The sequence below is a fragment of the Alexandromys fortis genome, unplaced genomic scaffold (genome assembly GCF_014885135.2).
Source record: "Alexandromys fortis isolate MF-2015 unplaced genomic scaffold, M_Fortis_MF-2015_v1.1 scaffold_227, whole genome shotgun sequence".
In the NCBI taxonomy this organism is placed as follows: Eukaryota; Metazoa; Chordata; class Mammalia; order Rodentia; family Cricetidae; genus Alexandromys; species Alexandromys fortis.
The window spans coordinates 1,580,992-1,596,796 of record NW_026068109.1 but is presented as its reverse complement, the minus strand read 5'-3'; the positions used below and the strand labels follow the sequence as shown (position 1 = coordinate 1,596,796).

At 52.2% G+C, this 15,805-nt stretch overlaps 1 protein-coding gene across 1 annotated transcript; it reads right to left on the bottom strand.

The window, feature by feature from the left end:
• Nucleotides 1-3,746: 3,746 nt before the first annotated feature.
• On the bottom strand, nucleotides 3,747-15,342 carry Nptx2 (neuronal pentraxin 2). The gene is made up of 5 exons (XM_050124401.1): nucleotides 14,759-15,342; nucleotides 12,961-13,177; nucleotides 7,574-7,818; nucleotides 5,744-5,923; nucleotides 3,747-5,071 (listed from the first exon to the last, which is right to left on the bottom strand). Exons 1-5 carry the CDS (start codon nucleotides 15,185-15,187, stop codon nucleotides 4,844-4,846), a joined length of 1,299 nt encoding a protein of 432 aa, XP_049980358.1. The 5' UTR covers nucleotides 15,188-15,342; the 3' UTR covers nucleotides 3,747-4,843.
• Between the last annotated feature and the right edge of the window lie 463 nt (nucleotides 15,343-15,805).

Genomic DNA, 15,805 nt, shown 5'->3' with positions numbered 1-15,805 from the left:
GAGCGGGAGAGCAAGAGAGCGAGAGAATCATGAATCTAGAGCCAATACCTCCTACATTCTATCAAAAATGCCATCACAACATGGCTGGTGAAGCCTGCTGATCGGAGTTCTATCCCTGGGACCCGCACCCGCACAGTTAGAAGGAGAGAACCAACTCTCACAAGTTGTCCTCTGATTTCCACATGTATGCTGTGGTATGTGCCTTCCGTGAGACCCTTCCATGCAGTGAGAGCTGTCGCTGGGCTGCCCGATTCCGGAAGGACAGAAGCCTGCCTTCTCATCAGCAGACACCTGGTGCCAGCCTCCCTTTGCTTCTGCTTTGGTTTTATAATTTTCCTATTCATGAATCATTGATCATCTGGCTACAGTTTCCATGGTGATCCTCAACCTACGAGACAATTCAAGAGGTGTCCTACTTCACCCATATTAGAGGAGCAACTCTTTGGGGTTGTGCTCCAGCCTCGAGCAAAGGTAAGGACTTGGAGTCGGGAAACTGAGTCCATGGGCCTTTCCTCAGATGGGACTCTCAGACATGAGGAACTCACTGGATTCTATAGCCAATGGTGTGTGAGAGTGTGAAGGGGGGATCGGATGTCAACTTTGGGCACTATTCCTCAAGAGCAGTCACCTTTATATTTAATAGAACATCTTTTATTTATTCTTTCACGTCCTACATGTAAACAAGGTATCTTGGTCGCGTCCACTCCCAACCCCCAGCGCCACCAATGACCCTCAACACATCCCCCTGCCCCTTTGTGTCCTCTCTGAATCCAGTTATTGCTGCTTGTGTTGATTTACCTACTTGGATTGATCCTATGCGGGTCTTGTGGAGGTGACTGTGGTGGCCTGAATGAGGATGGTCCCAGAAGCTCATATTTGGCTTCTTGGTCCCCAGGTGTGGGCTAAATGGAAAGAATTGGGATGTGTGTCATTGGAAGGGGGCTTGGAAGTTTCAAAAGCCCACAGCAGGCTCAGTCTTGCTCACTGTTTCCATCTTGGAGGCTCAGATGTAAACTTTCAGCTACTGCGCCAGCACCAAGCCTACCTCCTGGCCACCATGTTCCTTGCCATGACGGTCACCTGCTAACCCTCTGAAAGCGTAAGCAAGCACACAATTAAATGCTTTATTTTTATAAGTTTCCTTGGCCATGCTCTCTCTTCACAGCCATAGTAACCCTAAAACAGTGAGTTCACCATTGCAGTGATCGTGCCATGCCTTGAAGACACACAGCATCTCTTCCCATCCTCTGGCTCTTACTGCCCTTCCGCCCTGTTTTCTGTAGGTTCCCAGAGCCCTGACATCTATCTGCTCTTTTAAAAAGAGGCCACACGCTTAGGTTAAACTGGGTGGCAGGTAGCCAAGATTATACACGTGTCCTTCCTTGCTTTTTCTTAACTGAGACAGGGTCTCAGTGTGTAGCCTGGCTGGCCTCAAACTCAGAGAGATCTTTCTGCCCCTGCCTCCTAAATACTGGGATTAAAGTGTGTGCCACCATGACTGGCCCCACTCCCAGTTTTTAAAGTGTGGGTTCTGGGAGTCAAACTCAGAACTCACCGGGAACGCACGTTACCCACTGAGCCATTTCCTTAGCCTGCATGGATCATTCTCCTCTGCTCTCAGGTCAGGCAGGTTCAATATCTGACAAGATGAGCCATAAGCTAAGGACAGGTGGTGCCCCTTGTCCTTGAGGCAGGTCAGCAGGGAGTACCTTGATCCTGTACTCAGTTCCCAAGCCGCCTCAGTCACAGAGAGGAAGCTGGCTGAGCAGCGCATCTCCTGGGGCAGCACCAGGAGACTGGAAAATCAGATCATTACCTGCCAACGAGAAACTCCCAAAGCACCTTCCGTGTGTGTGTGTGTGTGTGTGTGTGTGTGTGTGTGTGTGGTGGAGGAGGAGTGGGGTGGGTGTGAGCCCGAGTGTGCGTGCGCACCAGAGGGAATTTAGAGATTCTTCCTCTATCTCTCCACTTCATATTTTGGTAGGGCCTGTCACTGAACCTGAACCTGACTGGGTAGCCTGGCCAGCCAATGAACTCCAGGGATCCCACCCCCTGCTGGTGCTGGTGTTACAGACCTTTGCTCAGACCCTGTGCTCAGCTATTTCATTTTTTTAAATTTATTTATTTATCTATTTATTGGATTTTTAACATGGGTGCTAGGGACCTGCTTGTCACCTGCTTGCACATCGCTTTACATCCCTTCATAGACTGCGCCGTCTCCCCAGCCCCGCTAGGTACCCTTCCACGGAGAGCTGCCTGGCTGAGTCTCACCATGAAAGGGATTAAAAATAAACGGCTCTCCACCAGCTTCATCACGGAGAACTCCAAAGGCCCCCAAGCAGGGCATCTGGCCTAATTTCATGTTCTACCCAACACTAATGATGTTCGCTCTGCCAAGTGATAATTCACATTGAAAACAGACTCTGGGGACCTCTGTGACCTTGGTTCTGGTTCTGGAGGCTGAGTCCCACGGAGCCTCGGAATCAAGCAGAACTGGCTTATGAAGTCAGGTGGCCCCGGAGTTAGGGACCACTTTCCATATAACTGAAAACACTGCTGTGCTGCTGCCAAGAGAGTAGACACAGAAGTGGAAAGTGTTGACCGTAAAGAGACTATCACTGTGCCAGCCAGAACCAGGTGGGCACACAAAAGGGGCTCTCGGAGGACACAGTGGCATGTGGCCCTGCAGAACCAAAGACCAGAAGGCAGGGGGGCAGGGGCAAGGCACAAGGTCTCCGGCCCAAAGGCTGGTTCCTGCCCCTGGACCGCCTGCCTTTCACTGGCTATAAACGTGCAAAAGTTGGGCTGAAGAGCACTGGCTTGATAGCACAAAGACCTGGGTTCGATCCCCAGTGCTGAGGAGAGAGGCAACCTAGCTTACATTGGGAGTTCCAGGTCAGTGAGAGACTATCTGGACATTTTTAAAAGTGGGCAGGGAGGCTGAAGAAATGACCCAGTAGGTAAAGCTCTTGCCGTGTTAAGCTTAAGGGCAGAGTACACAGTAGTGTGTCTGTAACTTCGGCTTTCCTATGGTGAGCTGAAGGCCATGAGAAAGTCCCAGAAGCTGGCCTGGCAAACACAGAAAGGACCCTGCTTCAAACAAGGTGGAAGGTGAGGATCAACACCTGAAGGCTTTTATTGACTTCCTCACACAAGCCCAATGGGACGAACACATGCCTGTGTGCACACATACACATACTCATGAGGAAAGACTTTTCTAAGGTGCTTGAAGAATGAGACCTCCACTTGCACACACTCGCACCTGCACACATACACACATGTGCCAAATGCCCACTTTTCCCCTGTGACTTGAGACTGGCTTTCAGGGAGCTGTGTTAAATCAAATGAGATGTCGTAAGAATACCTTACAGAGAAGGTGCAGATCAGATCTCGGGGGCTCCTCGGATGGGCTAGGGACGGACAGTCTGCTGGGCACCCATAGCAGGATGCTGAGGAAGGAGGGCACACACTTAGACCATATTCTACTCCAAGTGTCAACACTCCATGTCCTTCCGAAACAGGTGTCTGTCCACAGCTAGGCTTGGGCAAACCAAGTCGGCCATGCATTAGCTGGGAAGCACAAAGCCCCACCCCTCCTAGACTAGCTGGTTTTGTGTGTGTGTGTGTGTGTGTGAGAGAGAGAGAGAGAGAGAGAGAGAGAGAGAGAGAGAAGCTCAAAGCATCTTTCGGTGCACTTTAATCAAAATTCCATCATCACAAGAGCTCTTGTGGCATACAATGTCAGGATGGGCACGTCAACTTGATCCTACAAATGGAGCATCCATGGATCTGCACTTCAAACATGTATGAAAAATAAAATATATAATATTTATAGCTTTATAAATTTCCCCACTGAATCACTTTCTCTTTAAAATAAATTATGATATATGATGCAGCCTGGAGTCACTAAGCAAGTAGCAGCCAAATGACACCCATTTTCTCCAAAGTTCGGGGGGGAGCAAGGGAAATACTCGATGGGGGACAGTCAGATGCTCACAGGAACCAATGTGGCTTACAAAACAAGCTCACTCTTCACAGTGGGCTGAGCATCAAAAGAATATGGGAGGCTTCTAATAGCTGTTCGTTCTCTTGTGGGGAAGAAAGCAAATCCCCAAACCACGCCGAATGTTGTAGAAGCTGCAAATGAACTTTTGGCACCAGATGAGAAGAGCAGCTTTTCAAAGCCAACCCGGCGATGATCCTTAGAAGCGTAGGTCTGAGAGGTGGCCCAGGGGAGGGGAAGGCTGTGGGGGGACCTTCTCCGTGGGTAGTCTCTGCTTTGGGGGACGGTGGGGATGGTCTGGGCAGCTGGCCTCCCACCAGCTGCGATTCCCTTGGAGGGAAAGACTGGAACACACGTGATACTAAGGGAGAGGCCCTTTTGCAGATGGGAGTCTCATCAGTCGAAAGCAGGGACGTGCTACACACACAAGGGACACAGGGCACCCCGGTAGGATGGCCACGCGGCCATCAAAACGGACAAACAGGAAGCACACATAGGACACCAAGGATCCAAAAGGACAGGTAGGGCTGGGCTCCACTAGCATTTACAGGGGCTGGAGGAAGGGCTCACAGACTTCAATAGAAACCCCAGCAGGAAGTGGCTCAGGATTCTCCCCAAGGGATTCTGGCACTACCCCTCCCCCCAAAAAACGACTGACAAAATCGTGAGAAGGAACAAAAGAGCCTAAGACAAGGGTGGCCACACAGCCTGCCTTAGAGGCCTCCAAGGAGGGGTTCTGGCTCTTTTTCATTCAGGCCAGAGGTCTCAACTGAACCGGGGCTAGAAGGCTTGAACTCCCAGGACAGCCCCATCTTGGCCTCCTGGACAGGGAGAAGGTAGCTACAAATCCAGGAGCCGCTCCTCACACGTCTCCACAGGCCACTTGGAAGCCCCTCCAAACACATCGACATTGTTGTCCACCCACGGGATGATGTTTCCAGGCATGTTCGTGGAGCAGTTGGCGATGTTGATGATTTCTTGTGCCCGGAGGACACGGTCCCATATGTTGAACTGGCTAAGCTCTCCGACAAAGGCCTGTGTGGCATCAAATCTGCCTCCCACAGTGTCCTGGAAAATGGAAAACAGACACTTTGGGACAGGTTCACAAGTAGGACTGGCCTCCTGACTCTCCAGGAAAGCAAGACTGAGAGAACCTTGATTCTATAGGTCCTGCAGCCTCATGGCATTTGAGGTGTGGGAAATGGCTTTATTCAAACCACCCATTTACACAGGAGAAACTGAGGCAGAAGGGAAAAGCAGTTGCCTAAATCCTGACTCTCAGCCCCTGTCAGGGGAGAGGTAGTGGAGGAGCTGAGGGAGGAGGCCATGAATGGGACTGCCAGCCCCTGACGTGCTTAGGGATCGCTAAGCCAGCTCTTCCCTGCCCAGGACCAGCTGGCTTCTTTGCTGCCCCTCACCCACAGTTTTCTGGATCATCTTTCTTCCCAGTTTCCCCACAGGCACCCTAGGTGCATATGCAGGGACTCCGGGGACACTGGCAATGCCTTCCTACAGTGTTTACCCTACAGGCAGTGGCACCTGAGCCACCAGATGACCCAGTGACTACAAGGACACCCCATACCTCTTTGTCAGATACTACGTTCATGTGTCTGGGGCTGTGCTCACAGGACTGGCTGTCAGGACACAGTGCAGGGTCTGGGAGGCAGAACAAGAGGATCCTGGGTGGTTGGTGGTTGGCTTGCACAGCCTCCTCCGCAGCATGCCTGAGAGGGTACCCACCTGCTCCTGCCCCAGGATGAGCACACCCCCAGGCTTGATGGGGTGCCAGGGTGCCAGGTTCTCCCCCGTGCCGAGCTTCTCCCCATCCTGGAATGCTTCCCACATGCCGTCTCGAGTGGTCCATGTGATGCAGATGTGGTGCCACTTGCCATCACTGACGAACAAGGGCAGCTGTGCCACCTGCGGGTGTCAACAGGCAGGTGATGACTTGCCAGGTCCCAGTCCCACAGATGGCTCCAGGGAGTAGACTGACTGCCACCTGGAGTCCTAGGGCTACTCTTCTTTCCACTACCCAGGATTCCTGCTGGGCCCCCCCTTTCCTGTCTTGTGAGGGATACACCCAACCCCCATCTGCCTTGTGTGTGGCAATCAGAAAACTAGGCATTCATGGTTCTGGGCTTGGCCACAGACTTACCCTCCCATGCTAGTCTGAGCTCTGGGTGTAGAAATTTATCTAACACTGTGTGTGTGCCAAGCCTCGCCCGTGCAAGGGAAGGGCAGGAGGCTCCACGTATGTGTATGTCAGTGTCCTACAGGACTATGCACGTACAGACCCCACACTCAACTTCAGGATCGCCCCAGCAGCCTGTGAGCACAAGGCTGCCATAGCCCTGTTGTTACTGTTGGTCTCCTAGCAACCTCAAGTCTCCCTCCCAGGAATTGAATGTTTACAGGAGGTCTAAAGGGAGAGGAAAACAAGGCTCTCAGGCACCACGGTGTTATTTAGAACAATAAATCCTTAGCGCAGGAAAGCTGTCTCTGCTAGAGCCACACAGGATCACTCCACTCCACAAAACTTTCAACTTCTCTACAGTCTCCCAACGTAAACAAATACCGCAGTTTGATAAAGATCACAGGCAGGCGGGGGAGGGGGGAGGAGAGGGGTGGGGGTCCCCTCTATGCCCACCCCAAATGGAGGCTGGGCTTGGGGCGTCCACAGCAGTGGCAGCCTTTCAAATGCCGGACTAAGGACACTCTTTTATGGTGTTGGATCTGACTGTTGGAGAAAAGTTTGATTCGTTTGTTTTGGTTAGAGCCAGGGTTTCGCTGCAAGCCACAAGTGGGCTTTAAATTCACAGTCATTCTGCATTATCTTCCCAAGTATGGAAAGGCTGTGCCCTCGAGCCCCACTAGGGGGCTGAATGACCAGAGGCTCCAAACTAGTCTTGAGGAGACCATACTCCCGAATGCCTATGGAGATGGGGCCTCTGTGCTGGGAAAGGCAAGATGGCAGAGCAGAAGAGAAGAGCTGTTGCCAGGGGCGGAAGAGGGCCGGGCAGGAGCAGACTAGAATGGTGAGTGAGGGAGTGTGGCTGTGGGACTGTCCCTTGTTATCCTGTGGTCTGATGGCGCAACCGCATGCGCTTGTTAAGGCCAGCTAAAACGGAAACGTGCATTTAAAAGGTCAGTTTTGCCATGCTTAAAATTTATCTCAATAAATATGGCTCCTTAAAAGTATGTGCCTACACTGTCACATGGGTACCCTCAACTTCATGGGTATCCTCAACCAGAGCATCTTGGAAGGGACCACACTGGCTGTCCCTTCATGTGGAGTCTTGCTTCCCTGCCCATCAACACCCGGGATCCTCTACTGCCTCTTGGCCAGACTCAGAGCTCAGGTCTCCATGGGCTGCAGATACGCTATGCAGCCCCCAACCACTGTCGGCCCTCTGGAGGGTAAGCACCTCCTCCATGCTGAGGAGGGCAACACCACACCCCTGGACTATGGCTGGCCAGATTCTACTGTGTGCTACCATGTGTCAGCAAAGGGCTGACTTCCTGCAGGGTCTGCGCCCTCGGACGCCAGGGTGACGTTCAAGGGGGCCTCACCTTGTCGTTGATGAGCAGCTCGATGGGGTTGTTACCCCACTCTATCAGCACAATCTCATTGGCTTGCCCGGGCACAGCGTAGGAGAACGGTGTGCCGATGCCTGGTGAGGCGCTGGAGCGTAGCCACAGGCAGATGGTGAAGGCGTACAGCTCGGGCAGTGTCTTCTTGATCTTGCCGTACAGGTAGTTCGTGCGGAGAGGAAGGGACACTTTGAACGCATCTGGTGACTTGAATGCGCTGTTGCCTGGGTGGAAGAAGAAGAGACTATAGCCGGCCGGCCTGGTCCAGCACGCCACATCAGCACCCAAACCCAGCAGTCCTAGGGACGGCCCTCGCCTCCTGGAAGCTTATGTTCTGGTGGGGAAGACAGACCAAAGCCAGTAGCGGGGGGAAGGACAGGAAGGCAGGGATTAGAGGAAGACTCAAGGGTAGGCTAAGGAACCATGAAAAGCCTAGGACATGAGAAGGCCTGCGGGTCTGTGGCCCCACACCCAGCCCGTTAGGAGAGGAGAAGAGACCTCAGAGCTGGAGAGGTAGCCTAGCTGCTAAGCGCACCGGCTGCTCTTCCAGAGGCCTGGGGTCGACTCCCAGTCGTCACAGGGCAGCTCCCGAGCATCTGTAGCTCCAGTTCCAGGCTCTAACCTTCTCTTCTGGCCCCCACGGCATTGTACATGCATGGCACACACACACATATCCAGGCACATACACATAACAACAAGAACGTTTCTTTTAAAGAGGCCTCTTCATTTCCGTCTATCTTTGTGTAAAGGCTTTACTGCGCAGACTGTTGCCCAGGCTGGCTTTGAACTCACAATGTCCCTGGCTCAGCCTAGCAGGTAATGGGTTTACAGATGTGCACCACACAGCCTGCAAGAAGTTTCTTTAAGTCCACAAGTAAAGGACACATACACAAAGTACCCAACTCAGGTCCTTTCTGGTTGCCATTTTCTAGTCTCACAGTCTCGCTGACTAGAAACTGGAGGAAGGGTCTAGAGAGAAACTGGATTTAATGTTCTCGTTCTGTAAAGCCAGGGAAGTCGTCATCAGGAGTCTTGTTTCCTCCCATTTTTCCCAGCGCTCTCAGCCCCTCTGGCTTCTTCCATAAGAGCAGGCTTTGAAACAGGTGGGACCAGGGCTTGGAGGAGAAAATGTCTCCTGGGGACCCGAGCCCTCAATAAACACTTGTGAGCAAGTCCACCTGCCTCGCTTGTCACGGCAAACAATTAGCAGCAGACTTGAGGTCCCACCGGCAGCTTTGCTCAGAAGTGGCAGTTTGTCTCGGGCCCTGCTGGTAAATGCTTTGCCCCCGACGTGACCTTTTCTTCTCTACAGGACTGGGCTGCGCAACTATTTTCTGTAATGTGGAACCAGGGCTAGACAGATACCTGCAAAGGTACCCCACCCTCAGGCTAAATAATCCCTGGTCAGCGTGAGACAGCCCTCCCTCCCACCTCAGACTGTCCTCGTGTACAGGGCACTTCCAAGGTCTTTGCAAACAAATTCTTGCATGGCATGTGACTTTCAACATGGTCTTGACTTAAGCTCACAGCTGCATTACCCAAAGTTTGCAGGGAACTGATTGACTCTGTGAGTGGCCGCAGTGAAAGCTTTCCGTGTCCACAAGATCAGATCCTGCCAGCAGCGAGGCATTCTTCACACACCAACAACTATGTATTAAGCACCCCTAAAGGGCCAGACAGCCAGACAACCTTACACCATCAGGATCTCCTGCACAACCCAATAGCAGGGTCCAGGGTCACCTTTCTGGTCTCCGGGTTTTCTGGCTAGTATCTGTTTATGCCTCGGCTGCTGTGTAGTCTCCTTGATTCATCCTGACCTCCCATGAAAGGATCCCTCAGAACAGGCTGCAGACCTGCTGAGCCCCTGTCCAGAGCTGGAAAGACCTGGCCCTCTCAAGCACCCTAGGAAGCAGTCCATAGTAAAAGCAAGGCTTGTCCCCAGTTATGCTGAAGAAAAGGAGAGAGAGAACTAGATGACACCCTTTCCAATTGTTCAGTCTGGCTCAGAAATAACTTGTCCAAGGTCACACAGTTACTGAACCAACAGGACCGGAAGTCTTTCCCTCTTTCCACTGCATACAGCCACGGGCGCTTAGTCTTCAGGCGGCAAATGGCCGTGTTCTTAATGAAGGCATCATTATCTAATAAGGAGACATGGCTTCTATGCTTGCAGGTGGGCAGGCTTGCCAATTTAATAAGACTCGGGGTCTGTAATATCATTAGGTCGGTGACAACAGATAGGTTTAATTAGAGCTAGGAGAGCTGAGAGGCAGAGAAGGGGGCTCTAGCCTGAAAACTGGTACCCTTTATTTGAATAAAAACAGCTTGGAGGTTCAGAGGAAACTTAGTTAGAACCAATTAAGGAATTAAAAGGCTTGACCAATAAATCAGAAACTGCAGGTGGTGGACAAGCCTAAGCAGGGGGGCAGGCAGCCTGGGGCTCGAGGGGAGGAGACTCTGGTACTCTCCTGACAGTGTTGATTTCAACACCCAGCCAGCTGCACCTGGCCAGCTGGCCTGGACTCTGGACCCTTTGCAAATGAACAGGTCTTGCAACCTAGCGAAATGGGCACCCTGGGAACACGGGTGCTGTGCAGAGTCAGTGGCTGGCTACCTGCTGGGCTCTGGAGAGTTCCATGCCCAGCAGGGATAAAAGCCCATTTCCTTTCTGGGATCACTACCAATCTTCTCAGCTCTGCGGAGGTAGAAAGCATCATTATTGCCTCATTTGTACCTGCCATGGATACCTGTAGCAGGGCCAATAGAAGATGCAGACCCCACAAGTAGACATTGGTTTAGAGCTGATGCAGAATGAAGGACCACAGGACAAAGATTCTCCAAAGCCTTCCTAACTGGCCACGTGGTTGAGGCCTACCTCTACTGGGCTCGGCTGGATGCTTCTAAGGAACCTGGTGAAGTTTCCACTGATAGTGAACTTTGGGGGCTGAGCTTCTACACACCCCTGTACAGTGGACACAAAGCAGAATGAGCATATGTTCAGAAGTGCCCAGAAACAAATGGCTTACCAGATGGTCATTTTCCTTTAAGGCTCCTTCCAGAACTGTGTAGGTGGAACACAAGGAAAAAGTCTAGCATTCCCATGGTGGGGGAGTCACAGAAAAGTCTGGGACTAAAGATGACTTAGCAATTAAGAACACTTGTTGAAGTCGAAGAGTGGGAGGAATGAGAATATGAGCAAAGAGGTCAAGACCATGATGGGTTCACCCACTGAAACAGTCTACCTGAGCTAATGGGAGCTCACCAACTCCAGCTGGACAGGGAAGGAACAAGCATAGGACCAAACTAGTCCCTTTGAATGTGGTTGACAGTTGATTTGCTGGGGCAGACTGAGGGGCCACTGGCAGTGGCACCAGGATTTATCCCTACTGCAGGTACTGGCTTTTTGGGATCCTATTCTCTTTGGATGTATACCTTGCTCAGCCTAGATACAGTAGGGAGGGCCTTGGACCTTCCACAAAGCAATGTGTCCCTGAGGACTGGATGGGGGTGGTGTGGGAGTGAGAGAAAGGGAGGGAGTGGGAACTTGGATTGGTATTTTTTAAAAATCTAATAAATTAAAAATAAATAAGTAAATAAATAAAAAGAACACTTGTTGATCTTGGAGAGGACCCAGGCTCATCTCTCAGCACCCACAGGGTGGGCCACAATCATCTGTAACTCCAGTTCCAGCAGATTCAACAACCTTTTCTAGGCTCCATGGGCTCCGGGTATAAATGCAGCATACGTGTGCATGCAGGCAAAACACCACACACTGCCCTCCTTCTTGTCAGGCAAGAAAGTCATCAATTATATATACATATATGTAATAACATGTGCATATACATATATACATATACATGTGTGTGTGTGTGTGTGTGTGCAGTGTGAAGAAGCTTAGTGACTTCTCTGAACCACTGCTGTACAAGAGGCTTGGCTCTTGTGGAACCCAGCATCGTGTGGCCCATTCAGCTGTGAGCCTTCAGTGAGAACAAAGGGGCACTAATGTGTCTGCCAGAACCAGCACAGCTGGGCCTGAGCCCTGACTGTTCCCTTCTGGCTGAGAACATGTGGAAAAGCTCCCAAGTAACTATCCACTGGCCTGGAGTCCAGCAACAGAGAATGGCTGGGCTCAGGTTTATGTCACTGTGACAGTGTCTGCCTGGGAAGCGAGCATTTACTCATCTGTGAAATGGGTATGATGCTCAGCATGCTGCCTCGCCTTAGCTCTACTCTGCCTCAGCTTTCTACTGACCTGTCTCCTTGTGGGCCAGCTGACCACTATGCCAAGCAAGGCCCCTCTGGTTCTAGTTCCCCTCTTCAGTTGCTTATGACTGGGTTCACTCTGTGGCCCTTTGCACCCCAAGGCTCTACTACAGTTGTGGTGGGGTAGACGCTGCCCTCCTTGTAAGGCAAGAAAGGCATCAGAGCTCTGAGACTGGTGGCCTCCCAAAGTCACTGAGCAGCAGAGTAAGGCAAAAGAAACTGTTTTAAAAACTCAAGAATCAATGTTAAGCCAGAGATGGTAGCACAGGCCTGCAATCCCAGAATTTGGGAGGCTGATGCAGGAGGATGACAAGCTGAAGGACAGTTTAGGCTTTGTAACAAGATGCTCTTTCAAGCGATAAAAACGAAAAAAAAAAAAAAAAACAGAACCAAAATCAAACAGGTAAGCCACACTTCTCTTCCTTTTATAAGAAAGGCAAGGGAAACAATAAGAAAGGAGGAGACATGGGCGACCTGGGACTCCTAATGAAACAATATCCCATTAGCCCATTCCCTGCTCCATCTTACCCTGTTTCTCATTACAAGAGTCATTGGACATTTTGCTACTGGACAGTCTCCTGTCAATCATGAACTGAAAGTGCCTTTGTCAGTTTAGGGCATCTGAGATTATAATCCTATACCCTTTGCCGCCAAGCCTAAAACTCCACAGGGCACCCAGAGAGTTGGGGGTTGAGACCACAAACCGAAGCATCTAGGACCCTTAATTTCTTCTCCCTTCCTGTCTCCAGTGGGAGAATCTTACCCACCACCGAATGAATGAGAAAGATAAGTAGAATCTGCTACAATGACTGGTTAAAAAGAGGTTGAACTACCCATCTGGCAGGAGGTCAGAGGTCAGGCTGCTGAGCCAAGCTGGTCCTGAGTTCCTTTGTTTTCCCTGGATAATGCTGGTGGGGCTCGGGGTTAATTCCCATGACCACTGTCAGTCACCTTTGTAATTTACGCAAACATCTGCGAATCATCTCCATGTTGTACCTCTGTATCACCACTTCCTTGCTGCCCATAAATGGAAATGCTAGGTCTGCCCAGTGTAGGAAAAAGGAGGCCACTCTCAGACAGAGCATCAGGCACACAGCACGTACCTCGCTCCAGCTCTGTCACCCTCTGCAGCAGCGCGTTCAATGTACTCTCTGTCTTTTGCCGGTGAGCCGATGTCTCATTGTGGAGCAGGGACTTCTCATCCTCCAGCTCGGCCACCTTGCGCAGCAGCTGCCTCTCCAGCTCCCCGAGCCTCCGCTGGAGCACCTCCCGAAAGTCGCTTGGCAGCCCGGCATTAGATACGTTCGTGCGGAGTTGGAGCTTTGGAAGGGTGGGAGGGGGACATATTCAGGCCAACTGAACAGAAACTGTGGCATGCGGCTCCAATGACCCAACCACACAGCAAGAAGCTTCCAACGCAGCTTTAAATGGTGCCAGGGGCTCAAACGAGAACATTTTACTGAAACCTCTTTTTTTTTTGGTAGGGAAAGGCTTTCAAAGTCAGACAAAAATTACTTCGCCGCAATATTTGAAACTTGAGAATCTCACTTTCTCCTCTTGAGAAGCTGTTTTAGCCAACATCTATAATTCTATGTCATGAAAAGCCCAGAACACAGGCAAGATTTTTTTTCAAGCAATTAATCAATGGTACAGTGAGCTTTCGTTTAGAAATGAACAAGGTCCCCAAATTTCAAAACGGTAAAATGGTAAAAGTGCTCAGAGATATTCCTGGAAAATGACACGCACAAGACATTACTATTCTAACCCCCAGAGAGCTTTGTTTTTAGGGCTGCATCCAAATCCTGACTTCCTATTTCTCTGACTCCTCTGCCATCATGCTGGCTCAGTGGCAGTCTGCCACCCTCAGCCATGAGCCCTTGGCAAAGCTCCTGTACCTCTGTGTTCCAGCGTAGAAAGCAGGACCCGCCTCGTGCTATTCTCTGTTACAAGGGTTAAAATTAAATATTATGCCTGAGTCACATTTAGAACTCAAGAAGTGTTAGCTCTTAGTAATCTTAATGACTCATGGGATCTACAGATGCTGAAAGTACTGTATAGAGCCATTATGCCAAGAGAAACCCTCCAATAATTTAGCAATAATTAACACCTGTAATTTAAACATCATTTTTTTGCTAATAGGTATTTTGATAAACGTTGTTAACAGAAATGTCCACACGTCTTAAACAAGGTGGGAAGTAAGATGAAAATTAATTGAAGATTTCTCCCCCAAAGTTCCAAACTGCACACGGGAGAAGACGGCGGGGATAAAGTCGGTTCTGCTAAAGTCATGGCGAAGGGCACCTTAGAAAAACGATCTGACTCGATGAATAGAGGCGTCTTTGAGGTTAATAAGGGGCTTGTTTGCATTCTGGGGTCGCTGGCTTTCCCCTCCACTCTCTCGCAGATCCCTCAAACCCAGTCCTCCCACTCTCGGACCCAATTTGTCAAAGAAAACACCAGATGCCCAGGGGCAGCTGACCTCTGGAGACAGGCTCTTAGCTCTGGGCACAGCCAGAAGGAGCGTGTTCCTCTTCCGATCGCAGAGATTTGCAAGGAGAGGAGGAAACAGGCTTCCGGGGTCACCGGTATTGCCCTCCAGGCTAGGCATTCTGGGTTCAATAGTCAAAAACCTCAGTAAGTTCTCAATAAGTCTAGTGGGTAAGACCCCGCGCGCCACGGGATAGAGATGGGAGTGGGGATTTCACCTTTCCCATCCGACAAGGGGACAGAGCAGGACAGGGAGAAGGGAAGCCATCCCCGTAAGGTCCAGAGCAGGAGCGAGGCTTGCACCCCCGAACTAAGCTCTCGCAGGGCTGGGCGCGCGGATACCCATTTCTCCCGCACCCTCTGTTCTACGATCCTGGAGCCACCTCCCGCTAGATGCCCCTCGCGCGCAGCTACCTCGAGGCTCTCCAAGCGGTCCTTGAGGGTCTGCAGCGAGCGGCTGAGCTGTTCCACGACGTGGCCCGGGTCCCGAGGCAGGTCGCCCATGGTGTCCTTGCCCGTGGCCCCCGAGCCGCGCGCCTTGCCGCCTGCCAGCCCCTCACAGCGGGCCAGCTTGCCGGTGAGCTCACGGATGGCCTCGCGCTGGGCACCCAGAGTCTCCTTCTGCTGCACGACGGTCTCGCGCAGCTGGAGCACAGCGGCTCGAAGCTCCTCCTCGGGGCTCAGCGTGCCGCCCTGCATGGGCATCGCGGGCAGCGGGCAACCGGCGCCCGCCGCTTCGGGGGGCAACGCGGTGCACACGAAGCGACTGCCAGGTATCGGACTGTCCTGGGCTCCTCCCGCGGCCACGGCGAGCGCCACGCCGGCTGTCAGCAGCGCCAGCATCTCGCTGACCCGCGCGCTCACTTCTGCATGGGTCGCCGGGTTGCCGTCTGGGCGCCTTCGCGGCCGGCAACGTCTGTCCGAGCGCGGCGCTCGAGGGAACCGCGTGCAGCACGGAACTGGCTGCACAAGCGCCGCCTGCCGTCGCAGAAAACCGCTCTCCGCTTCGAGCACCGTTCTGGCCGGGGCTCTGCCCGCGCGCCCTTTCTTAAGCTTGGAGGGCGGGGCCACCGGTGCGTGGGGCTCGAGCAGCGTTCTCTGATTGGTCTTCCCGCGTGCGCGTCACGCGGAGGGCGGGGCGGGGGCGCCTCGCTAAGCGGGCCAGGCTAGCGTGGGCAGTGTTCCTGAGGCGCGAATGCGGGGTCCCCAAGGCTCCTTTGTAAAGGAAAACTGGAGTTCAAAACGGTCATAGAAAGCGTTAGCAGGCCTCTCACAAAAGCTCCTCGCGGGGCTCGTGGGCAGAGAAGCCCCGAGGATACCCTGACGCCCACGATGAGTGGTGATGGCGCGGCTTCCGGCGCCGCCTGAGAAACCCTGACCAAGATGTGACTCCTCTTGCCAAGGAGAAATTTCCCCGGCGGGACTCGAACCCGGGGCTTCCACGCGACCCACCCCCGCGGC